This window comes from Meles meles, chromosome 10 (assembly GCF_922984935.1).
Source record: "Meles meles chromosome 10, mMelMel3.1 paternal haplotype, whole genome shotgun sequence".
NCBI classification, from domain to species: domain Eukaryota; kingdom Metazoa; phylum Chordata; class Mammalia; order Carnivora; family Mustelidae; genus Meles; species Meles meles.
The window spans coordinates 70,583,615-70,611,162 of NC_060075.1; the positions used below are offsets into that span (position 1 = coordinate 70,583,615).

Sequence of the window (27,548 nt, forward strand, 5' to 3'; positions counted from 1 at the left end):
GGGGGGGAGGAGGGGAGCAGGCTCCCTGCTGAGCAGAGAGCCTCATGCGGGGTTCAATCCCAGGACCCTGAGATCATGACCTGAGCCAAAGGCAGCGGATTAATCCACTGAGCCACCCAGGCACCCTGAGGCTGAAAGTTTCTATGAGAGACTTAAACTTCAAGAAATAACATAAAATCAATGACTTTTGGAAACTATCTGCAATGGGACAGCAAATAGCTCTTGCAACATATGAGATAAGCTGCTTCACTTGAGCAGTCTCAGCAGCAAGTGAAGAAATAAAGATAATTTAAAAAAAATGATAAAAACACAAGAAACAAGTGTTGGGAAGGAAAAGGAGAAAAAGGAACCTTTGTGCACTGCTGGTGGGAAAGCAGACAGCGCAGCTGCAGTGGAAAATAGCATGGAGGTTCCGCAAAAAAATTAAAAGTTGGACTTTCCACTACTGATATCTATCTGCAGAACACAAAAACACTAATTCAAAAAGATACACGCACCCCAATGTTTATAGCAGCATTATCTACAATAGCCAAATTATGGAAACAGTCCAAGTGTCCGTCGACTGATAAATGGATAAAGAAGATATATATATGCACATACATATATGTGTATATATATATACATAATGGAATATTGCTCAGGCATAAAAAATGCACTTGAAACAGCACAGATGGATCTAGAGGGTATAATGCTAAGTGAAATTTAGTCAATCAGAAAAGACAGATACCATATGACTTCACTCATGTGGGTAATTTAAGAAACAAAACAAATGAACAAAGAAAAAAGGAGATAAACCAAAAAACAGACTCTTAACTACAGAGAACAAACTGGTGGTTACCAGAGGGGAGGTGGGTTAGGTGAGACAGATGATGGGGATTAACAGTACACTTATGATGAGCACTGAGCAATGTATAAAAATGTTAACTACTATGTGTCAACTATACTGGAATTAAAATGAATAAAAGAACAATAACAACAACAAAAATAAATAAAACTATTATGGAGATGTATGATAAAATTTAAATGCTAACCCAAAATAAAACACATTTTAGGTTGGTCCTTTCAATCAAATAAATCAATACTACCACCACCAAGATCATGCTTTTAAGAAGGAGCGTACACACAGAAGAATGGAAAAAAAATAAGGTGGGCCAGAAAGTACATAAAGCTTCTTTTCCCTCTTCTTCTTTTTTTAGGATTTATTTATTTTTCGAGGGGCGCATATGCGCATGAGTGTGGTGGGAAGGACAGAGGGAGAGAATCTTCCAGTGGCCTCCCTTCCTCCCGGCCTCCCTGCTGAGTGTGGAGCCCTCCCATGGCCCGAGATCATAACCTGAGCGGAAAACCAAGAGTTGAACGCTTAACTGAAACCAAGAGTCGAACGCTTAACTGACTGAGTCCCCCAGGCACCCCAAACCTTCTTTTTTTTTTTTAAAACAAGGTCGTAAAGCAGACTATCATATCATAGTACAGTGTTCTAATGACAAAGTTGAGAATTTAAAATTATTTGATATCAAGCCTTTAGCAAAAGCTTTTTCTCGTCTGTGGTTTTGAAATGCCCTGTAGTACACTGGCAAGAACACACATATTAGAAACCAGAAATGGCACAGAACAGGCATTAAGGAAACATTTGTTGAATGAAAAAAAGGATGAGTGAAATATGGCAGACGAAGGGGAAAGAGAGAGGAGAGGTAATTAATATTTATTCAGTGTCCATTATTTTCTAAATGCTGTGCTAGATGTTTTACATTTTCTTGGCGAGGTGAATCTTTTTTTTTTTTTTAAGATTTTATTTATTTATTTGACAGACAGAGATCACAAGAAGGCAGAGAGGCAGGCAGAGAGAGAGAAGAGGAAGCAGGCTCCTGGCCAAGCAGGGAGCCCGATGCAGGGCCGATCCCAGGACCTGGGATCATGACCTGAGCCAAAGGCAGAGGCTTTAACCCACTGAGCCACCCAGGTGCCCCCGCCAGGTGAATCTTAACTTCCCTTTAAGATTAAATTCACAGAAACACCTATGACACTGGTCTCTCTTCTTTGCATGTTTCAAAATCCACATTGCATAATTTAGCACCTAATTATAAGTAGTAATCTTGGGTTTTAAAACTGATTGTAAGGCTTAGAAACCTGGTGGTATGTCCTCTTTCTCTACTATATTCCTCACAAAACCAACATTTAGAGCTTATATCAGGGCTCAATAAATATTGTGTTGAATGGCTGAAGCATATACATGAGGGATTTTTTTTTTAAAGTTTACTTATTTAAGTAATCTCTATGCCTGACGTGGGGCTCCAACTCATGACCCGGAGATCACTTCACCAACTGAGCCAGCCAGGCACCCCTATGAGGAATCATTTATAAGTCAAAATTAGGACTCAAACAAAGGCCCATTTATAGACAACATTTTTACAGTATTTTCCTGCTGATATACACACCCATGCACACACTTTCTCTGCTATAAAAAAAGACGGGAGAGCAGGGATGCTTTAATTTACCAAGTCAACATGTCTCCTTATTCTAAAACTAAAAAAAAAATAATAATTTTCCAAATAATTTTTTTAAGTATAATTTGAAATAGCAAAAGATCACAAGGTAAATACATACGTAACGGTCTAACCTCCATCTGAACCACCATTCATATACATTCCCTTTCAGTTCAAAACACTTGGACAATGGCCAAAGAGAAAAGATCTTCTCAAATGCACCCTAGGAAAAGGAATCCAGAACACAGATTAAGATGGTATGAGTTAGTACTTGTTTTCTAAATCTATTATAAATTATAGTTTTCTAAAGTTAGGATTATATGAGAGTCATTCACAATTTAAAAATTCTCTTTCATTTGAAAAGAATTTTATTTTACTAAAGGCTAACAAAGATGACTTAAAACTTTTTGTTAATTTACTTTCACTGCACATGAAAGGCTACTGAGACTGCAAAATAAAAAAAAAAGCAAGCCAGTAACTAGAAAATTCTTCCATTTAAGGTTTTTCATCTAGTATACAAACAGCTAATATTTACTGATCAAAACACCAAAATACAAAAGACCTTAGCCAATATGATATCAATATCCTAGAGAATGATGGTTAAGGTTAAAATAGGGTTTTTTCCCCTCTAAATGTTAATAATCTATAATTAACCATTGAGTTAAAAGAATGCTCTGAATTAGTCACCTTACTCAATCAACCATACCCAAATGCCATTACTAGCCTTTGAAACAAAGTTTACAATTTCACTGTGGTCAAGTTAGTGAATGGTACCCTCTTATTAATCTGACAAGCCTAGAAAATCTGGGAATGAAGGGGCAGAAGTCTCGGGTGCATTCCTGCACATTAATGAAGTCTTTCAAAGAAGAGAACAAAAACCTCAATTTCCAGACTAAAGAATGCAACAAACTCTATTAAGGAGCGCTCCATTATTAGAACTAATGCCACAGCATAAAAAATGTAACAGAACAGTTTTTTTTTAAAAAGGCTACTAAAAACCAAAAAAAAAAAAAAAAAAAAAAAAAAAAAAAAAAAAAAAGAAAGAAAGAAAACAGCATTGTATTTTAGGTAATGCTGAATCCTTAGGTTAGAAGTTTATTATTTTAATGAAATGCAATACTCTCCATTTAACCATTTAAGAATTTAAAATACTTATACCTTATTACATAGAGGTTCTATCAAAATCTATGCCTCAGAAAATGGAGGATGATTCTTCCTAAGAGTTGCAATATAAAGAACTTACAGATCATATATATGATATGTATATGAAATACAGAAATATGAAATATAAAATCAATATGAAACAGAAATATATAGTATCTATTAGAGATATATGGTCTTAATAGATTGAATATATGTGACACACTTATCATTTAAAATATTATTTCTGATTAAAAATTTCTTATGTGATCAATGGACAAGTATTTAGTGAGCACCCATTTTGTGCAAGACACTGGGCTATACCGGGCCATGTCTTTTCTCTCTTTTTCCAGTGATTCAAAGCTGGGGAAACCTTCTTAGTCTCGTTATTGAACCCCTGGTTCACCTTTCCTTCTCTCCCTCAGATGCACCTCAGTGTCTGGAATTTTAATGAGTAAATGTCAAGCAGCTGTTGCAGTTATCTGGCTATTTCTTCATACATTTGTTGTCATTTCCTTATTACTTTATAAATCTCCTGTAAAAAACCTTGGAATTCAGGCTGAAATAAAAATGCTTTATTTCTCAGTATGAAAATAAAGTATGAAAGCCTACAAAACAAACCAACAAAAACCAGCTAATAAAGATCACATATGCGCGCACAGACACACACACACACACACACACACACACACACTCACACACGTGATGCATATGTGGCATTTGCCCGTGACACAGTGAAGCCCAAGACAGGGAATGCTGGGATGGGAGCCAACTGCAGAATATGTCATAACTTAAAGGTATTCAAATGAGAATATTTTATGATAAATATCATGCTGCCCAAATAATCTGTTTGCCTGACGGATTGACCAGCAGGTAGCAGCCAGCCGGCCACCTTGCTTAAGTAGCAGAGAAAAACTCAACCATCATACTAGGGGGATAAAACAGCAGAGATACGAAAATGACCCAAAATTTTATTAAATTAAACATACTACATCTATACCAACCCGTTTGCTTCTAAGCTGGTTTTGCTAACGGCCCAAATTTTACTCTATGCTGTTACAGAAAAATCAAGTAACACTCTGATGCAATGAATAATGCACAAACCAAGCTGCAAATTCTGTCAGGAGAATTTTGATCTCCACTTAGAGTAGTGTCGTATAAGAGGCGTTCAATAAACGTCTGATTGATCAAAGTCAAGTAAAATGGATTCTGAACAATTGCCAGAGGAAGAGCTTTAAATTGCTCTTACAACAAAAACAGTGGTAACAAAAGTAGATAAGTCTCAAAAGAACTACACTGAGTAGTCAACTACAGAGTGACACTTTTATTACAGTCATTAAAAAATGAAGCTCAAAAAAAGCTCTGACTCTTCTCACATACTTTAATAGACTTGAACTTTAAAATAAAATAGAACAAAATATAAACTGAAAAGACTGTACAAACCTGAGAATATGCCAAAAAACATATACATAACAGCAAGAAGGCTAGTTTCAACAGTAAGCCAAAATGCCAGAAACAATTTCCTAAGAGAGAAAATATTTAATTTACTAAAAGGTATAAATTTACATTAGAAAACATATTAAGAGTCTCTGGTTAACATATGAACACCCTGCATAGTTCTTAAAATCATTGAAGGCTGCCCATAGGATACATAAACTATATGTAAGTGGTATAAATTATAAGAAGGGCCAGAAGGAAAAGCTGGAGCCTACTCACTAGGAAGGGGCCACAACCTACGCCTGACACCCTCTGCATCTCCTGTTCATCCACTGTTAGCACATCAGAAAATACCTCCTGGGTTCCACTATACCTATTTATTATTCGAGGGCACAACAAAATTTGGAACAACATGTTCAACATAATTCTAATATTCATGTTGAATATAGCTTAGGTAATATGGCTGAAACAATAGAGTTCCTAGGAGAGAGCTGAAGAACTCCCTAAAGGATCAGGGTTTAACCTTAAGATGTATTTTAACATACGCATATTTTAAGTTATGTGTTCACAGTTCATATGTATTGATTTCATTTGATTCATATGCTAGGTTTGTGTCGAGGGATTCAGTGACAGAGGCTGTTCAAAGATATTCATGGGCTTGATGAAAGGCTGGAATTCAAATCTTACCTGAAAAAGTTATTTGACATTATAATGGAAGTCAGTGGAAAATATTTCTAATATACAATATTTGGCTGAGTTAAGTTAAAAATGAGTAAAAACAACAACTTCTAATTTTTCCAAAAGAGGGAAGCTTTTATTTCAACGATATGATCTTGAGGGAAAGAAGCATTAAGATAAATGCACACGACCTCACTGTGAACATCATCAGTAACTGTCTGTGAGGAGTTTGAAGGTAACGACCTTCCGGGCACTTAGGTTTCCTTGTATGTACAACAGGTTGAGAGTAACTGTGTTAAGGGTGGTCTAGAAGATAAATTATATTAGTGCTCTTTAAACCTGGCTAACACAAAAAGCCTTTTTGTAAATGAATGCTTCTCCAAAATTCCCAATATAGGTAAAAAAATCAAAAAAGCAGAGCTGTCAAAGACTGGGGAAGGATGGAGGGGCCTGGAGCTCTATTTGGCTTGCTCTTCTCTCTTCTAGTGCTCTTCACTCTGGGTCTGTACAAGACAGTGTGAAAACTGTTGCATTAGCTGATATGTAAAATGACTTTGAAAATTTTAGATAAAAAAAAAGAACACACACAGACAGTATACATGCAAACTATTGATCTGCCCTGTTATATCACTTGAATTAGCTAGCTGTAACATTTTAAAAAAGACTGTTTACGAACAAAGTTTCAAATGTCAACACTACACATAAATTTAAATTGTGTCTCAATAAAAAATAGCCTTTAACAACTAAAAAGAAATTCAGTACATTAAAAGAATATTTATTAACAGTAAGAGAGTATATTTACCATTTGCTTTTTTTTGGATTATTTGTGGCCATAGGGCTAAAGTAACATATATGACCATGAACCATACAGTGACCAAGGGGACGAAATAATAGAATTGATAAGGCCGATCCATCACTATGCATAACACCACTACCAGGAAATTGAGACGAAATAAGACCTATTAAAAAGGAGAAGAGAATGGTTTTCATTCCAGGTATGCATGAACAGTAAAGACAGATTCTCTCTGACAGAGTATAAACATTTATTTAAGACTAAAGTAATAACTGTACAAGTATATTTTACTAATCCTTAAAATTACACTTGTTCTACAATCATTGTAAAGAGTTGAATATAAAATATTTATGCATCATTATATTAACTAAATCCAACCAAAGCATCAGCCTGAGCTGTCCTCTGGCTACAACTGCCATCTTGTTAAATGCTGGGGAAGAATCATAAGCCTCCTTCCTAGGGCTACAGTTTATAAGCAGAGATTAGATTACCTCAACAAAAGGGTGTCCATTTCATCTCTGTTTGATGTTGATTTACCCCATTTAGGATTAAATTGAGAGTTGTCATAGATACAAAATAATATTACTCAAATTAAAAAGTGGCTTTGGGACCCCTGTAACAGTTATTTCAGACAGTGTGATGTCATTCAAAGAGCACAGGATTTGAGCAGATTGATATTAGAGCTGTACCATTACTATGTGACCGTAGGCAAATTATTTAGCTTCTCTGAGCCTCAGTGTCCTTTCTGTAAACATGAAAACCACAACTCTGGGTTGTAATGCAGGGTAAATAAAATAATATTCAGACAGTGCCCAGCACAAGGTATAAACTTAATAAATATTAGTCCTCTTCAAAAAGAAAACGTAACATATTATAATAATCCCAGGTAGCTGTATATTTCTACAAAACTGAACCGAATTAGCAATGCTGTCCCTTGTGTACTGGTGCCTTTATTAGGCACTCATCTAAATTACATTTTTCCCTTCCCTCAGTAATAAATTATTTATCTCAAATTATTAACCACAGAACACAGAAATAACACAACTTTAACGTGTAATTTCATAAATTCAAATTAGTCGTGCCCTTATAATGACCATATTTATATTTTCATGCCAAAATGAAAGAAAAAGAGCTGAATACATTCCTACCTGACAGACTCTATGAATTCCAAAGTCTCCTTTGATCCAAAAGTATGAGAAATGCCCGTACCCTGTCTGAAAGAGGTATGCAGCAACCAGGACACGGATGTGCATGTATACAGGCAAAAACTGTTGACAAGAATAAATAGGAAAAGTATGTTGGCACTAACTATACTTTGAATTATCGTAGCCAATACATTTGTTTTTTTTTTTAAAGATTTTATTCATTTATTTGACAGACAGAGATCACAAGTAGGCAGAGAGGCAGGCAGAGAGAGAGGGAAGCAGGCTCCCTACCCGATGCGGGGCTTGATCCCGGAACCCTGGGATCATGACCTGAGCAGAAGGCAGAGGCTTAATCCACTGAGCCACCCAGGCACCCCCGTAGCCAATACATTTAATCAAGACAATGGATCACCGCTACCAGTTGGCATGAGCTCAATGAAAAGATTTATTTTTAAAACTTAGGCAACATAGCAAGAATTTAAAAAAAAATGTAGACTTTTGAATCAGACCTCATTCAAATTCTGGTTCCGCCACTTACTAGCTATGTGACTTTGAGTTTTCTAAACTGCGAAACAAGAAGGTTCTTATGAGGAATGCAAGAGTTAATAAACATGAAACACTCTGTACGTTTCCTCCACTTGGAATTAAATATATGGTATCCATAATTATTAATCACCAGATACGCTGAATACAAGGTAACTACAGATTTCCCATTTTCCCAATGAGAAAATAAAAAAACAAAACAGAAGCCCCACATTTTCGGCCCCCTCAAATACACAGACTTTAGATTTGTAAATTGTCATATAACTACTCACAATATATATTTAGCAAAAAATTTATATTAAAACATATGCAAACATAATTTAGAAATATTATTTCCCTCCCACCCTTAATTTATCAATCAATTTTATTTTACACTCCCACATCAATGTTTCATCATGACCAAGGCCCTTAGAATCATTTATGATGGTTTTTCAGAGCATCCTAGCTCCACTTGTAAAGTTAAACGAAATGTAACACATCTCTGATCTATATTTTATAGGAACCTCTGGCAATATCATCTGATTCATAAATCCTAACTCTCATAGCCCTCGAACATTGTGGTTCACCCTGTCCATCAGCCATTGGTCCTTTATGTGGATATTCATGATCGCCACAATACAACCAGTACTCTGTTTTTTAAAATGATCTTTAAAAGCCTTATTTAGAGACAACCAACCCTTGCAATTGTAAGACCATTCTTTCAGGGATAATCCCCAAGTCCACATAAAGATGTTTTGGCTTCCATTTTATAGACTCATCTGATTACCTCTGTAACCATCCAGCACTGACACTGCTTATGGCCACTTCCAGCTACTGTGTCTTCCCCAAGTGATACTTTGCAGGAAAAAATAACAAAGTAGCACCTAGATAGATTTCACAAGTCCCTGAATGTATGTATCTTTTACATATATCCTTGAATGCACCCTTGAGTGCATCTTTTTTCTTTCTTGAGAAGGCAAAAATCCCTGAATTTAGAATACGTTATCAAGTCTTCACTACTGCATGCATTCTAGCCAAATTCTTAAGATTCTCTGTCTCCCATACTGGCCCTTCTTGTGTCTCCCTGTCACCTTTCCTTTGTTTATCTCTTTCTTCTATCCTGGAATATTCTTCTTGTGATGACATTTTGCTTATTCAAATCCTATTTTTATTTTTATCCTATTTATTCAAATCCTATTTTTCTTTAGAGCCCTGTTCAAAATTCCCTATCTTTACTCTCAGATGAAAGTCATTGTTCCTTCCGTGGAGTTCTTAAAGCACTCACAGTCTCTATACCAAACATAGTTTTTATTTATTACCCTTCATCATTAGTTCTTTTTAAATGTCTAATCTCATCATTAAATCAGAAATTTTTCAGTGAAGGAGTAACATACTAGAATCACAGTGATGATGAAAGTAGCAAATGTCATCTTAAAATAACCTCAGGATTTATCTAATCTAAAACTATTACCTTATTTTTGAAAGTACTCTAAAATATTCCCTTCAAATATCTGAACTATTTTCTTAACTTCTTCTTCTTCTTCTTCTTTTTTAGAAGGTAGGGAAGGATGGAGCAGAGGGATTAGCGGGTTCCATAACCTAGCGTGGAGCCCTACACAAGGCTTGATCTCACAACCCTGAGATCATGACCAAAATCAAGAGTTGGATGCTTAACCAACTGAGCCACCAAGGTGCCCCCTTGAACACTTTTTAATAGCAGAAAACATACAAATTCCCAAGGCAATCCATTCCATTTTTAGCTGATCATTTACTACCAAAAAGGTTTTTTTTCTTTTTTTTTTTTTAAAGACTTTATTTATTTATTTGACAGAGATCACAAGTAGGCAGAGAGACAGGCCGCGGGGTGGGGAAGCAGGCTCCCTGCTGAGCAAAGAGCCCGATGTGATGTGATGCAGGGCTCGACCCCAGGACCCTGGGATTATGACCTGAGCGGAAGGCAGAGGCTTAACCCACTGAGCCACCCAGACGCCCCATAAAGTTCCTTTTCAAGAAAAGTTGAAATCTAACTGCGTAAAAGCCACCAACTTCAGGGGCACCTGGGTGGCTCAGTGGGTTAAAGCCTCTGCCTTCGGCTCAGGTCATGATCCCAGGGTCCTGGGATCAAGCCCCACATCGGGCTCTCTGCTCCTCGGGGAGCCTACTTCCTCCTCTCTCTCTGCCTGCCTCTCTGCCTAGTTGTGATTTCTCTCTGTCAAATAAATAAAATATTAAAAAAAAAAAAAGCCACGAACTTCAGCTCTGTAGGACAGTGCTATGCAACTGAAATAAAATGTGAGCCACATAGTACCTTTTTAATATGGCTACCAGAATATTTAAAAAACTAAAAGAATCAAAACTAATTTTAAAAAATACAATGTATTTAACTAAATATTTTCAAAATATTATCTTTTCAACATGTAATAAGCATGTAATAAGATATTTCATGTTGTTTACACAAAGTTTTTGAACTTAGTGTGCATTTATCACAATGAATCATACTTAATTGATATATCTTTTCACGTTCACAGAACATCTCAATACCAACCAGCTACACTTCAAGTGCTCAAAAACCACATGTGGCTAGTGGTTTCCATAATGGAGAGTCTAGCTCTAGAGCCATTTGTACACAGTCAATCATTTATCTGATTGTTCTGTAAGTATCTGAAAACATCTGTTCAACCTAGGCTAACTAGTCCCAGTTACTTTAACCACTGTCCATAAAACATGTTTTGAAATCCCTTCAGGACTGGGGCTGGGCCTACAGAGTCGAGACTTGGTTATTACATTTAAAACAGTAAACGCTATTCATTTAAATTAAACATAATCACAATAATCTGCCAAGTACTTGCCAATGTCGGATTATTACAAATTTCATGTACTACTTCTCTCAAGTTTTTATTTTAACATATTTTCAGACAACAGGAAAAACTGCAAGAACAGTACAATGGGCACCCATATACCATGCTGACCCATTTTAAAGAATGTTGTAGACTATATGACATTATCCTTTAACATTTTAGCAAGTATCTTTTAAGAAGAAAGAATAGTTTCTTACATGACCATATTATCATTATCATAACCAAGATTTAATATGAATATAGCAGCATCTATTGTACAATCTGCATTCAAATACCTGATTGTCCCAGTAGCACCCTTTATGGTTTTAAAAAAAATTTTTTTAGCAGTCTTGAATCAAGGATCACACATTGCACTTAGTTGTCATTCCTCTTTATTCTATTTTAATCCAAATTATTTTTCTTTTTATCTTTCACGAGTCAAGTATTACAACAAAATTTTAGTATTAAAATATATTTGGAGGGACACCTGGGTGGCTCAGTTGGTTAAGCGGCTGCCATCGGCTCAGGTCATGATCCCAGTGTCCTGGGATCGAGTCCCACATTGGGCTCCTTGCTTGGCAGGGAGCCTGCTTCTCCCTCTGCCTCTACCTGCCACCTATCTGCCTGTGCTCACTCTCTCGCATGCGCTCTCTCTCTCTCTGACAAATAAATAAATAAAAATCTTAAAATATATGTGTGTGTGTGTGTGCGTGTGTGTGTGTGTGTATATATATATATATATATTTGGAATTCCAATGGCATTATAATGAATAGCTAGACTAGCTTCTGATTCTATTCTTTTTCTAGTCCCACAAATTTTTCCTCAAGATCTTTTGTTCAGATTCCTTCATTAAAGTTACTTATACACTCTCAAAGGAAAAAAAAACCCACAGTGGAACACAAAATCTTCTACTGTATAAACCTAACTTGCTGTACTCTCCATATTAAATTCACAGTATTTTATCCATACTTCCTATAAATTATGTCTTAAAGGGATGTTTATACCAACAACTGCAATCTGCCAGACCATCTGGATTATTTTAATAATGCTCTGTAATTTTTTATGGTTTCTATTTTAGTATAAAAACATGGCACAACTAAAGTTTGACATATTTTACTCAAAATAAAAACACTGATTAGCTAATTAAAATAACTGTGGCAGTTAAGAAGAGTTTTTAATGAGGGTAATCCCTCAAATATCCAAAAATCAAGTCCCCAAAATACATTATAACCCATGCTAATAATGCTTTGCCAATGTAGATACAGGTAATTTTTAACCACAAAATCCTATTATATAAAAAAACAGGAATATGTTAATTAATCATAACAAATGGTCTGTTAATGAAAAGTACGTCCTTCCAGAACAGGGATTTTTAAAAATTGTAGTTTAGGATATATTGGGATATAGTCTAAGATATATTAGAATTAGAATGCTAGCTTGGCAAATGACTATAATAGAATGCCAAATTGCCTTCTTTTTATGATCCAAATTCTTTCTGGAATCACTGAATTGAGGAACTTAATCTGTCATTAATTCTTTCTATCTGATATTTTAAAATAGGAGTATCACCCTTTAATATGTCAGCAATTAATTATGTCTCTAAGTGGCATTTTCTTAAAACAAAGCCGTTTTTCCCTCTCCAATTAATCTAATCTTTATTCATATGTCGGAGATATTTCTAGGATTCAATATTCATCTCTACTTACTTTTAAGAGAATTTGACAGATATATCCTGCAAATTCTGAACTGGGCTTATAAACTAAATCTTACTATCCTTATCTCTCCTTGCCTCACATCTCTTCTACTGTCTGGGATCTTCTGTAACCACGTGAACACACATACTAGGTCCCCCTCAGCCGCTGTGTCACAGGAATTTCACTGTTGCCGCAAATACACTTATCAGAGCCATACAATTTCAGTATATACTTCATTCTTTTACCTTCTGCCCTTCAAACAAACCATCCATAAAATCACTGACAATTTTTGAAAATGATGAAAAGACTCGATGAAGAATAATATTACTTTCAAATTGTTAGAGATACCTGTTAGAGAAAAATTTTTAGAGAAAAAATCCTCAGTACTATTTACCTTCTTAACTGCTGCTATGGAAATTTCAAAATATTTCTGTCTAGACAACACTCCCCCTCTTACCTCAATCTATCATTGATTCAAATACTATTTACAGATGTGTGCTTATGTAAGCAATAAAAAACAGTTTGGTAGTTTCCTAATTATGAAAGAGTTTCTTGAATTTTCAAAATCCATTTTATAGACATTAGTTTGGTATCCTCACTATAAAACTTGTGTGAAACGTGGTTATTAGATAGCAGGGTTCACCCTCAAAAGCTTATTTTAACTGCAATGTGGCTGGAATGTTACAACTCAGAATACATTTTTCTACCCCTGACAAATCCAAGGTATTCCAAGACCATGAGAAACCTGTCTTTTAAGACACCTAGAGAAGGAAAAATGATTTTGTTCGGGTATAGAAGGCACTAGGTGAGCAAAGGAAAGGTCCTCCAGCTCGTGGAGGAGGGGATACTCAGAGAGTAGGGCACATTGATGGTGCAAGGGTAGTCCATTAGAACCTGAGTTCTTTGAATACTGCGGCAAAAGGGTTCTAAGGTTTTTAAACTTTAAAGGAGTTAAAACAGTTGGCCAAACTTCCTAAAATGCAAGTAAGGGTAGAATATAGATATAATCATCTAACTTGATTTCTTCTGATCGTAACTTATCTATTTGGAATCCTTTGCATCTATACAGTTTCTTCCTAAGTTAAAATGAGCTGTCCAACAGGGTGGCATGAAATAATGCCCTTAGGTTATCAGCTGTTTCTACTAAATTAAAATCAAGGCCAAGTATTACAAATAAACTATTGCCTTAAAACTATACCTTTTCAAAGAATCAGGTGGTAGGAGAAGAATGGGAAAGCATAAAGGTTGGGCGGGAAATAAAACAGGTCTCTAAATGATAGAGAATATAAAACACAAAACAGGTGATGCCCTGAAAGAAACAGTACAGTCCCACCGTTTCCCCTGTCCTCTGTAAGTAAATTCAAAATACTTACTGTACTTGCTCCAGAGATATGGTAAATCAGAATCACAAGTTGCATCCAGCCTTTCCACTCATCTGTTTGTTCTCTATTTAACACTTTAGTCTGTGGAAAAGAACCAAAATCTGTTTTAAAATTCATTATGAAACTATTATTAAGTAAATTTTTCTTACAGGATATAAAGAACCTGTCAAAAGAACCTGGGGGGAAAAACAATTAAAGACTGGCATTTGATTTGATAAAAGATATAATAAAACTATTTAAAATATGAAATTTGAAAATTTCATAAAATTATGAATTTGAAACTTAATATAAACTAAAAGAGAATTTAAATATTTAAGTTGCTACTCATGTTTTATATTAAGATTACATTTATACTGTGACAGATAAGTTTGTAAAGCTATAAAATGGCATTTTATAATTTTCTTTAAGAAAATCTTAGAGTTTCAGCTAGCAAAGACATTATAGTTCTCTTATACTTTATTGTGAAAAAAGGGTCTATTGGTATAGTTTATTTTCCCAAGGATATTCTTGCTGGAGATGAAAAAATTGATTAGTCATCCTCGTATGAGAGTTATTTCTTACAACAGAGTTTATTAATTCAAATAAATCATGTCTTATAAAGAAGTTGCACTAATACTCTAAGCAATTACAGTAATTCTAAAATAGGAAATTCAGAATATTGTAAGCAGTGCCCACATTATTATGTACATTTGAATTTGTGTGTGTACAGATCTGACTGTATAAATATGTAAATATAAAATGTGCATATAGGCATTTGCTAATTATATTTTTCAGTTACATTTTTTTCATAACAGTATCTCATGTTTGCAGATCATTATAAAATTGAGAGCACCTCCACTTTCTCCATCCCCAAACAGGCAAAATAACACTAAGTTATGACATTTTTTCACAGATCATTATTTACCAACTTTTCAACAATCTTCTCGGGATTTTTTGAACTTTCTCCGAACTGTTTCAAAAAGCAACTGTTTAGAGTCCACCAGGCAAAGTACAACTACAATATCCCTTTGTATTCTATATACATGCTAGAATATTCTGGCATGATAAGTGATACTATTTAATTCAGTGTTTAAAATGAAATAAAAAGGGTAACATTAGCTAAAAAGAAAATGACTCTTACCTCCTTAGCATTTTCATTGTAAAATACTCCCAAAACCAGGATGTAGATAATTGGAATAAAGAAAGTTGAATGTGTATAAAATTTGTTTTCCTTCATAAATAGATTTGCACGGTCACACATATAGAAGTAAGCCATTATCAGGCCAAGTTTGCAGAAAGACTGTAAAAGTATTTCTAACGGAGACACAGGAGTATTGATAATATTTTTCTTTTCCTCTCCACTTTCCAAATCAGTACATGGCTTATTCTTCCGGTGAGCATTACGATGGATTATATAAAAAATTAAATATCCGATAATAGATAAAGTGAAAAAACAAGCAGCTAGCTTCTGTATGAGAGTAAGAGGAGGCCGAGGTTGACAACAGGAACCATCTACAGGCTTCAAAATCTTATTGCAGTACACGTTCATAAGAATCATTGCACTCTGTGAACAAATCAAGTTATTTGGTTATTATCTTGTCAGTAATATATCTCACATTAGATTTTCTCTTGTGAATACTACTGACTTTTCAGCACTGAAACCAAAATGCGTTTGTACTTTTTGCTACCATTTCCCAAACACTCATGCTAATAATGGTATTCCTTCAAGCTGTAATAGCCAGTTCAGGGTTTTTCTAACTTCTTGGACTATGATCCAAAATGAGAGATTCATTTTATAATGTGACCCAGAACACATATATAAGAAACAATACCTCTTCTTACTATTTGGAATGCACACTGACATTTTCCTATTCTATTCTTTTAAAAAAAAAAGAAATAGCCATTTCATGGTGGTTAATGGGCCATGACCTTCGGTGAAAAAAATACTGACAGATATCAAAGTCCAAAGAATTTTAATTAGCAGACTTTTAATATGGAAGATACCAGGATACTTAAGATACAGTCCCTGTCTTTAGATGTAAAAAAAATATATAAAATTACTGGCAGCAAAAAATCACTTATTCCTAGCTAACAATATTTGTAATTTGCTTTTCATTTGGTTTACAGTTTATGGAACACTTAGGATGCTATTGTTTTAAGATTTCTAATGTCAAATAAAATGTGGAATCTTCAACATGATATCATTATAATAAAAATCTTCTAAGACAAGCTGCCAATATTCTGCCTAGTTGAAGTTCGGTCAATCTAGTTTCATAAGAATTTTATAGTTTAGGCAATTTTGGAACTTAAAATAATTATATTTTTTAAGCCTAAGCATTCAAAAAGACTCAACTATTTAGAAAACTCATTCTTTTAGCCCTGTGACTTCAGGAAGTTCTATACGTGGCACTCTTGAAGATACTAGCCTAAAAACTCCAACCTAAGGTTCTTAATCAGTTCCAGGGGGTCCACAAAACCCCTTTAAAGTATATGGAGAACCCAGCGGCTGTATATGCAAAAACACATTTTTCTGCAAGACAGGAACAGAATCATTGCCTTTTATTGAATACTCAGGGTTAAGTGATCCTCAGAAAGATTCTGCTTTATAAGAAAACAATAACTAAATAATATCTGTTGTACTTTGTGTGAAAATTTACAATTATGCTGTTCTCTTTCTTATTTAAACTAAAATCCCCTTCCATCCGTCAATCTGGATTTGTTCAGTAACTACTGTGTACCTTGGATAATACTTAGGGTTTAAGAATTATAAGGAAATAATAAAAATGATTCTATACATTTTTAAAATGTGCTCTTCACAGAAGCTTAATCTTATAAATTTAAGGTTTAAGGCAAAGAGAACATAAAGTAATAGTTTTTAAACATGAGCGTGCTGAGAACTTATAAGCTTCTTAGGAGATAAGGTATATTAAGAATGAATAGCACTCAGTAAATAAAGCTTCATTTCCTTCCTTGCATAACTACTTCCCCTTTGTACTAAAACTCTCACTGATATATTCAGCGAGGTAATGGAGAGCAAAATATGTGTAGATATATGTTTAGACAGAATAACTGCAAGTAATGAAGATTGCAATAAAATAAATTATTTGTTACCATATTATAGTGATGTATAGCTATAACTGATTAGCTATCATAGTCTCTATTTTCTGACAGATACAAGAATTCTTACAGTTTCTCTGCTTGATTCAGGGAGATGTAAGCCATCCAATGATTCCATGATGGTTTCTTGAGCAATTAATTTGGAAACACTAAACATCTTAACATTTGATTTAGAATTTCTGGTGCTACTATTCAAAATACTGACTGCTGCTTCATTGTAGGCATCTATCTTCTCATTAGTGATCATTTTCCTATTTTCACTTAATAGATCTTCATAAACAGGATCTGCACATGAAACACATGTTTTTAAAAACACATTTAAAAAAATCCCTCTTGGTAGAAATTGTGATCATGCAAGTTAGTTGACTGCATTTCATATTTTGTTGTTAAAGTTCAGATGCTTTCAATCAATCAATAACTCCTTCAAATTTAAAGAAGTTTTATCCCTTTTCTCTCTTATGTACACATTTTTTAGGAAACATTTTTATGTTCTAGCGTGTCTTAAGAGTTTAAAATTTGGGGATGCTGAGTTCTACTGGGCAATGGGAATTTAAAACTGGATTGGGGAAGACTCTCTATTTAAGAGTAGCAGTCAATCTTTTTTTTCTCCTGTCACTGCTTTGTTGACACAATTAGGAAGTAATCTAATTGAGGACCAAGGTCCTTATCACTTATCATAAATAATTTTTTCTCATTTTAGTAAGAGAAAGGTTAACAATGAGTCTATCAATAATATAGATTGCAGAACAGATTATTGCCATCCTTGTTGTTCCACTCAACTTGACATTCAATTTGGAAATAATCATAAGAATTTCTGACAAACAAGTTGAACTGCTAAAATATCAAAGGCAATTTCATATTATGCTAGGCATGAAATAATGGACATTCAATAAGCTCCTGAAATGACTTGAACTAATGTCAACGTTCTCTTAAAGAATTTCATTACCAAGTATAAACTAGATGGTATGATTTAAATATATTTTGTCAATTCCAAAATACATTTACTTCCAATGAGTCCAATATTATGAAACAGACTTAATAATTTTTTTCTATATTTCCCAATTATAATAAATATACTCTGTAAGAAATGAAATCAGAGCTAAACATCACATTTGCCTTTGAAAACTTATTCTCTTTGTTATATTCTACAGCCATTTTGTATGTGGAGGCTCCTTGAAGGATATTTTTGTTTATTTATTATTTATTTTTATTTTTAATTAGTCTGTTTGTTCCTTAAGTTCAAAAAGGAAAGCAAATAACTCAAATTATTCTAATTTTACAAACCTTATTTCAAGATTTATTCTCACAAAAGAGTAATTTTGCTTCTTGAAACACGAGACAATAAAAACCATACCTCAAAATATATACAAAATGACATTTGTTCATTACTCATTCCTTACCTTGTAAGACCCAATAAACATCACTAGTCTTTGCCAGTTTTTCTAAAAGTGGTGCTATGGAGGTAATGTTCATTTTATATTGGGAAAGTGCTTCATTGCTACCATTGTGAATCTTGATAGACCACTAAGAAGTAAAAATTAAGCATTAGTTCACTATTTATCATAGAAAAATTGTAATTTACTCTTTTGTAACAGAAGTTATTATTTTAAGAAAATTCCCATTTTTATTCAACATTAGACTAAAGTTTGGTCAAATTATTTCATGAGTTCCATGAAGGCAATTAGAAAAAGGTGATATAAAATTAGACAATGTATAACATTCAAAAAGAATGTAATTTCAGATGTAAAATAATATTGACTTTTAACACCAAGTTTACGAAGTTCACTCAGATTTTTTCATGAAAATTCATCAGCCTCACTGATTATAATAGAAATGGGAACTGAAATATAAGTACAATCAAGAATCCTATTTAACATAAATTAACTTTTTCTTAGCATGTCCTTAAGTATGAAACAAAAATCATTATGTAAGAATATAGATAACAACTTACTGTGGCAGCTCCTGCTACAATCACATGGGGCTTTGCAACAGAATCCTAAGGAAAGAAAATCTTTATAATAGTGTTCTATCCAGTTAAGGGAATTAATACAAGTAACATCACTTACTTTTTGCCTTAAATTTAAGTTTTTTCTTCCAAATGCATTTTAATTTTCTAGAGTTCCTTACTGTATTCTTGTTATATAACAAGATGCAACATCCAATGCATATCACATGGTTATGTGGTTAACAGAATGGCATGAAGCTGATACGTTTAATTCTTTGATGTTCTTAAAAAAACCCAAAACACATCACTAAAATCTAATGTGGCCTAATATTACTCTGAATTCTGAGTAAACTTTAACAGAGTAAAGCTCTAGTAAAAGTATGGCAGCAAATTAAAAAAAAAATTCATGGAAGCTACAGGGTACATGGTGTAAATGTTAATTAAGATACAAGAAATGTCATCTTTGAGAAAAATAAATCCAATATGTATTTAACAAAATAAACTGCTAATTATTATAGATCACAATGTGCAAAAAAAAAAAAAAAAACCATATAGGGAGAAATTTGGTAGAAATCCTCACCAAATGCAAATTGTTGTATTACTAATACCACCAATTATATAGTACTTAGTAATTTATTAAGTTACTTTAAATTAGCTCATTTTAATATAGATTCTTGCCACTTGTGACAAAGGGAAGAAGATACACATATCTTATAAAATTAAGCATACAGACTAGAAAAGTGTATAGGGTATTGCTGAGGCCTGGTACGGACAAAGCCAAAACTTAGGTCTTGTCACTCCTGAAGTGTATTTTCCACAACATCAAAGACCTGATATTATAATCATGTGCACAAGGAACAATTAAAAATAAGCAAGACATTTAATTTAATAAGCAAGAAAAATTTAATAAGCAAGAAAAAAAATCCGACTCATCCATAAAATAAAAACAACAGGTACTGTCTCTTTATAAAGGTAATACATGCTAGTGTAGAAGACTATGAGAGTGGAGAAAGAGTCACAAAATTTCCTTCATAGATATTCTTATTTCAGTCCAGTGTGCTTCATTTTACAGTTATTTTAGTGGAACTTTTCCTTTAGCTCTACATGGCTCCCTTTCTCATTCCTCACACTGGTTATCCCAAATCTTATTTCCCTTCTACAGGTCCCTCTTGCCTTCCTTCTCACTTTCAATATAAAATTTAATTCTCAAACTTCCTAGAAAAAACAGAATTCATCTGGCTTGTGTGCTCTAGCCATCTTTCCTCCATTCTTATAACCTCACCAGCCTATCTTCTTGGACAACAGAATCAAGAAATATCTCCCTATTCCTCCTCATGGCTACTCCTTACTCTGTGTTTCTATAGCCCCCCTCTTTACGCATAGGGCTATACCCATGAATGATCCATGTCCAACTTTCATCAATTTTGTCTTCATTCTCTAGTCTCTTTCATTCCCCCATCTATAAAATGCGAACTCATCTTTATCCTCAAAAACCTGCTCCTTCAACCCTGCCTCCTTCTCAAATCCTTCCCCCATCACACCTTTAACCAACAGATTACACAGAAGAGCATTTTGCCCTCATTATGATAATTTCTTTTATCTCTCATTTATTTCTTAATTGGTCATGTTCTGATTTGGGGCTTGACCTTCCCATTAAGGAACTATGGATTGCCACATTCTGTTAGCTTCATTCTACCCTCTAGTTCCTTGAGTGAGACTTCTGACTGTCCACTTTTTAAAACTCTTTCCTCCTCTGTGTGTTACAATTATTCTTCTGCTTTTCCTCTTTATCCCTTTACTACCCCTTCTCACAAGTTTCTGATCACCCATCATAAGCCTTCTTCTTTAGTCTCTAAACCCGCTGCCTATTCAATACCTTCTATTCAAATAACTTCAAATATGTACCCAGATTCTCCAAATCCACCTGAGTAGCTCAGACTTCTTAATGACTACCACCCACTTACAGTATTAAATCTAAATTGTTCGTTTTTTCCACAGGTGAGCCTAATTTTCCCACAACTACCCCACTATATGTCATTATTTTCTTGTTTAAATCTTTCAGAGGTTCTCCATTACCCTCTAGAAAAATTCAATCCAATATCCTTATTTTTAGTAAATATATCATGAAGTATTTAAAGTAATCAAAAATTGATAGACAGATAAAGTGAATCTATACCACACCAAAGAGAGCTTAGGATATTATTCATGAACTAATATCTGCTTACCTCATTTCTTATCAACTCTCACCCCAGAGAAGGCACATGAAATTAACAGCAAAACCAAACATAATTAAAGGAGCACTTTGAATTCAAGCTCCAGCCAGATTAAAACTGCTGGTAAGGTTCCCTGAATAGGTGGGGCACCTGGGTGGCTCAGTCAGTTGGGCCCCTGCCTTGGCTCAGGTCATGTTCCCAGAGTCCTGGGATCGAGCCACATGCCAGGCTCCCTGCTTACTGGGGAGCCTGCTTCTCCCTCTCTCCCCTGCTTGTGCTCTCTCTCTCAAATAAATTAAAAAAAAAAAAAAAAAAAAAGGATTCCCTGAATAGGCTACACTCTATCTTCAAAATCTTTGGATATAATATTTCCTTTGCATGAAACAACCCTCCTTTATCACACCAGGCCCTTACCCACAACCCCCCCCCCCCATTTTAAAGATTTTATTTATTTATTAGAGAGAGAGAGTGCATAAACAAGTGGAGTGGCAGGCAGGTGTGAGAGGGAGAAGCAAGTTCCCTCCTAAGCGGGGAGCCTGATGTGGGGCACAATCCCAGGACCCCTTGATTAGGACCTGAACCGAAGGCAGATGCTTAACTGACTGAATCACCCAGGCGACCTTGGACCCTCACCCTGAAGATCACTTTACCTGAAAACCAGTTTTGAAAACTTACAGTTAGTGCCTATTCTATATAATTGTCCCGCACTGTATTTTTCCCCTATTCTGGTACTTGTCACATCACTTTCTTAATTAACTCTATCTGCCACTCCTCTGGAAACTCTTTGAGGAAAGGAACTCTACTATGTTAACCAAGGTATCAGCAGTTTTTAGCCCAGTACCTACATAATGGCTGGTGATTAATAAATATCTGTTGAATCATAGTAAAGTTGTCTAAATTCAACCTTGCTTTTACGCCTGTAGGCTTCAATAACCCTATTTTGGTTAATAAGTGTAGCTTTCTGGCCCCACAGTTCTTCTGGAAATATTACCTTCTCTGTAAAGCTTTCTTAAACCATCACCTATATCTAACCAACCCCTGTACTCAGTGCCCCTATCCATGGTGGTTTCATGGTCCTTTGTGCTCAATTCTGTAGTTACTCTTCATATTACCTTATTGTTACTCATCACAAAGTGACTACTAGATACTGCAAATTCTTTGAGGGCGGAGACAAGAAGCTAATTTCTAGCCACACTCTTAATACCCAGTATAAAGCTACCAATACTACATAAATCATAAAAATATGGATCACTGTATTCTTAGGATCTAGCAGCTTACTACAAAAACTGCCAAAATAAATACATTAATACATGCATGCATACATACTCTTCAAATAAATGAAATCACTCAACTAATCAATCTTAGGTAAAGACACTGCCATTTCCCTAAATAAGCTGAATCTTTCCTTTCCCCCAACAGTCACATGGAGTTTTACAAGAGAAGCTAATGTTCCAAAAATCTAGTTTTAGCAAATTATAAGAACTGAAAATCTGGATCTGCAATGTATCTCTACATTAGTAAATTACAAAGGTCTTCTGTTATTTTGTAGGACTTATACATTATACTATGCTGATGTTTATTTAACTGTGAATTTCTACTGCTTTAATGGCTACACTTTAGGTCCAGTACAAATATAAAACATGTTTAAACCATTTGAAATATACAGGTAACACTATTCTATACTTTTGCAATAAATGTATCAACAAAAACAAAATACAATTATGTGAGGCTGCAATTTACCAGAAAGTTTAATTCTAGAAGTTGTTTGCATGTTTTGTTTTTTGAAAACTTAAACACATTTTGTCAAAGACACAAAGTTAGAAATGTTGACTACAAAAGTTTATTCAATGTATGAAGTGCCTGCCGTACTAAACATGTAATGTGAAAAGAAACAAAGAAAAATACCATTGCAGCAGAAGTAATTAAGCAAAACAAGGTCAACAAAATTGAATATTGCTTTACCTATCCCAAATGCAAACACGCGTGGGAAAGAATACAGGTTTAATTAGAGGACAGCCCCAGAGCTACATGGAGACTACTATGGAGATTCAAGAGTGGACTTGTGAGGACTTAGGGGTTTTCGAGGTTAATAGCATGTTGGTCCTTCTATCTAATTTATCTCCGAACATTATGAGCCAAAATACGCCAGGCGCAACTTCTAGGTCACAAGTATAATGATAAAAGGGAAGAAAACAGGCTGTTTAACAAAAAATAAGTTCCTAAAGAACCTGGGCATGAGTCAAGAAGAAAGTGGGAAAACACTCAAAAGAATGTATGTTATGCTGGGAAGAGGCCATGGGTTTGAATGAACTGAGCTAAGCTGTAACAGAAGAGTCTGTCTGGAAAGTGTGGCATCAGCATAATGGCTGTAGGGTCAGAGTGGTAGCAGCAGAGGTCTTGGATCAAAACTCCCTCCTCTCAGTAAAGTGACAGGATCAATCCAACACAATTCAGTTGCTACTAAGAAATCGGTATAGGGGCACCTGGGTGGCTCAGCTGGTTAAGCATCTGCCTTCAGCTCAGGTCATGATCCCAGGGTCCTGGAGTCTAGTCCCACATCAGGCTTCTTACGCAGCGGGGAGCCTGCTTCTCCCACTGCCTGCTGCCCCCTCTGCTTGTGCTCTGTCTCTCCCTCTAATATATAAATAAAATCTTTAAAAAAAAAAAAAAAGTCGGCATAAAGTACAAAAGAGTGGGACAGGTGAATAAGGGGGAGCAAAACAAGCATGTTCATGAGCTTTTAAAATTTGGTTGCTTAAAACCAGAAAGGCCTGTATTTTCAAATACAGACCTCAGTCCACACTTTGATACACTGTTTCATAGAACCATTAACTTCTGGGTGCCACAGAAAATCCTAAAAAAGAAACATGAGAAAAGAAAAAGTTAAAGAAACTTATATCCTCTATTCAAAATAAACACGCACGGGTCTTATAGGATACCTGATGTACACCACCACAGGTCCACAACACCTGCACTCCCCTCAGTTTCCCAAGGGTCTCATGATATTTCTTGTAACCACTTCTGCTTTCCTCTGAATTACTCTCTGTAGTAATCTTTTCAAAATCTAAATCTGGGGGCACCTGGGTGGCTCAGTGGGTTAAGCCGCTGCCTTTGGCTCAGGTCATGATCTTAGGGTCCTGGGATCGAGCCCCACATCAGGCTCTCTGCTCAGCAGAGACCTGCTTCCTCCTCTCTCTCTCTCTGCCTGCCTCTCTGCCTACTTGTGATCTCTCTCTGTCAAATAAATAAATAAAATCTTTAAAAAAAAAAAAATCTAAATCTGATCTTGCCACATTCTTGCTTAAATATTCAAGGACTTTCAATGGCCCTCAGAATAAATTCCAAAGTCCTTAAAACTGCTAAGGAGGTGCAAGATCTGGCCTCTACCAAGACATTCTGCCTGTTCTCCCGCCGCTCTCCCCCTCACACTAAGTACCCTTTTGGTTCTCCTTCAGCTCCTAGAATGCTCTTTGTGCTTCTTTTTCTCCAGGACTTTGCACGTACTGTTCTGTCACGATGCTCATAAAACTCTTCCGCTGAGCCTGACTTGCTCCTATGGATCCTTGAAGCTTCAGTTAAAACATCTCTTTCTCAAGGGAGAAACTTTTTAATTCCTTGTTTTGTACATTCCTAATGCCCCACTTTTTCCCTTTTACCACCTTACTCCACATTTAATGCATGTAGAGAACTATAATGATTTGCAAAATCTATTAGGTCTAGGACATCTTTGTCTTGACCCCCACTGCATTCTCAGTACCTAGAAGTCACTGCACCTAGAAATTCAGAAAATTCACATATATTCTTTTACTGGTATTAATCCTGAATACCTACTGGTTTCAAATTAACATACAAGATTATTTTTTTTTTCTGGATTAAAAAAAAATCTGAGAGACCAAATTTTCCATTTTATTATATATAATAGTGCATCCAAACATTTATTCAATCATTTTAGCTATTCTTATCTACTCTAAATACATTGAGATAAATTTAGTATACACAAAGCATTAGCTGATCTACAAATAAATTAACCAATGAAGTTTCCACACAACATTTAGCTTACTATTACAGGAACTTACCACTTTAACTGCTGCAATCTTGTCTTCAAAAGGAATGTTTCCATGCTGTCATTAAAAAAACACAGAACAGAGAAATAAATATTCATGTATAAATTAGTTTTATGTCAATAATTCTCCCTTTAGCTGCTTTTGTTAATTTATGCACCACATCTCAATTAACTACATTCAACCTGAAGGGAAAAAGATCTGCATAGAATACCAAAAAATAAGTGATACCACATTGTTTCTATGTGATTTTTAACACTTAAGATATAATTCAAAGATAAAACCTCAACTACGAATAAGCAAACAAATATGTAAACATGCCTACATAAATTACCTTTCTGCCAAGGATGCCACATTCCAGTTTAGTCCTTGCATTATTATCTATGACAGGGATGGTTTGCTCCTCTGCATTTCCTAGTCCCATCCCAGTCCCCAAGCCCCATTAGAAAGAGCCACATGACTAGTTCTGGCCAATGTTATGTGCTTAGATGCGATGTGGGTCACTTTCCACTTTCCAGGGCAATTCTCTAGTCTCTGGCTTAACCTAATGCTGAGACTGCAGAGGCAGAATGTTTTAAATGGTAAAACTAGAAGAAAGTACAAATTCCAACAAGCAGGCATCCCTGATTGAGCATATAGAGCAAAGCCTCTTGCCAGCCCACCTACCACATACAGCATTAAGTGAGAAAAGCATTCGTTAAGATTGTAGAGTGGTTTGTTGCTGCAACAACAACTAGTCTGTTCTCACCAGTATACTGGTAGCAGCTCTGTCTGAACAGAAGTACACATCTAGGACTCTAGGTTATTTTGGGTTTCCAGTTGAAGAATGGACATAAGTGGTCCAATTGAAGAAAAAAAATAAGGTTTGGAGACACCTTCTTGTAACCAAGCTGTTCCATATAAAGAACAGAAATTCTGGGGCACCTGGGTGGCTCAGTGGGTCAAAGCCTCTGCCTTCAGCTCAGTTCATGATCCCAGGGTCCTGGGATCGAGCCCCGCATTGGGCTCTCTGCTCTGCTGAGAGCCTGCTTCCTCCTCTCTCTCTGCCTGCCTCTCTGCCTACCTGTGATCTCTGTCTGTCAAATAAATAAATAAATAAATAAATAAATAAATAAATAAAATCTTAAAAAAAAAAAAAAGAATAGAAATTCTTTCAGAGTTAAAAATCCAGGGTGGGGTGGGGTGGAGGTGATAAAATAAAGAAGCCAATTCTCTTCCTAAAACTAAGGTTGAAATGTCTTCATTAATTTAAGCAGACAAATAGAATTTATATTTATATCTCTGTGAACTAAAGCTTGCTTTTATCTGCAGGCTAACATTTAAAATTCAAGCATCATTTCCCAAAAGGACTCTTGGGACCAATGGTACTTTAAGGTGTGTTCTATGAAAGAGCTTCCTTGGTCCCATATATCTTGGAAATACTGGGTCAGACAAAATCAAAATGTTTTCCTCCTACTATCCCATTCCGACCTTGCTGAGGTTTTTCTTCAGAGAACTAATATGTCATGAACTTTCTTTTTCCTCCTTTTGCATAGCTCAGTTAATTCAACTCAATCTCTCATTTTCTGTAACCATTTTAATGGAACATTTGATATATACCAAAAAATATGTCACATATGTAATCACAAAGCACGGTAAACATAAATAAGCACTCATGAGCCCATGGCACAAATCAGAGCATTACCAACACAGAGTGATCTACATGAATCTCTCCTTTTAATTCCTTGTTTCACCCAAGGGAACCACTACTTTGAATTTTATTTATATTTTGCTTTCTCTTTTTTCATATTATTTCGTCACATGGATATACATCCTTAAACGATATATTGTTTCATGTAACTGGCTTGCTCTCCAACTTTTAATTTTGAAAAATGTCAAACCTAAAAATGTCAAACTGAGAGCAAAAGTGACAAAATTATAATGAGCACCCCAATCACCCTTTATCAACTGTTTACATTTTCTATACTAGGTTCTTTGTCTTTCTCTGCACAGACATATACATTGCTTTTCTCTTACTGAACCATATGAAAGTAAACTACAGACATAGCATTTCACCTTTAAAGATTTTTTTAAATTTTAATTTTTATTTATTTCACAGACAGAGATCACAAGTAGGCAGAG

General features: G+C 35.1%; 1 protein-coding gene across 1 annotated transcript in view; it reads right to left on the reverse strand.

Annotated features, from left to right (window-relative positions):
* Nucleotides 1-27,548, reverse strand: part of CASD1 (CAS1 domain containing 1) — a 57,349-nt gene that overhangs the window by 8,508 nt on the left and 21,293 nt on the right. The window contains exons 4-14 of the mRNA XM_046021426.1: nucleotides 25,443-25,487; nucleotides 24,158-24,220; nucleotides 19,160-19,204; nucleotides 18,609-18,732; nucleotides 17,279-17,493; nucleotides 15,233-15,655; nucleotides 14,104-14,193; nucleotides 7,680-7,799; nucleotides 6,541-6,697; nucleotides 5,067-5,146; nucleotides 2,605-2,706 (exon numbers count right to left, since the gene is read on the reverse strand). Of these exons, the coding sequence (XP_045877382.1) occupies nucleotides 2,605-2,706; nucleotides 5,067-5,146; nucleotides 6,541-6,697; nucleotides 7,680-7,799; nucleotides 14,104-14,193; nucleotides 15,233-15,655; nucleotides 17,279-17,493; nucleotides 18,609-18,732; nucleotides 19,160-19,204; nucleotides 24,158-24,220; nucleotides 25,443-25,487 (1,464 nt within the window). The remainder of the gene's footprint in view (nucleotides 1-2,604; nucleotides 2,707-5,066; nucleotides 5,147-6,540; nucleotides 6,698-7,679; nucleotides 7,800-14,103; nucleotides 14,194-15,232; nucleotides 15,656-17,278; nucleotides 17,494-18,608; nucleotides 18,733-19,159; nucleotides 19,205-24,157; nucleotides 24,221-25,442; nucleotides 25,488-27,548) is intronic.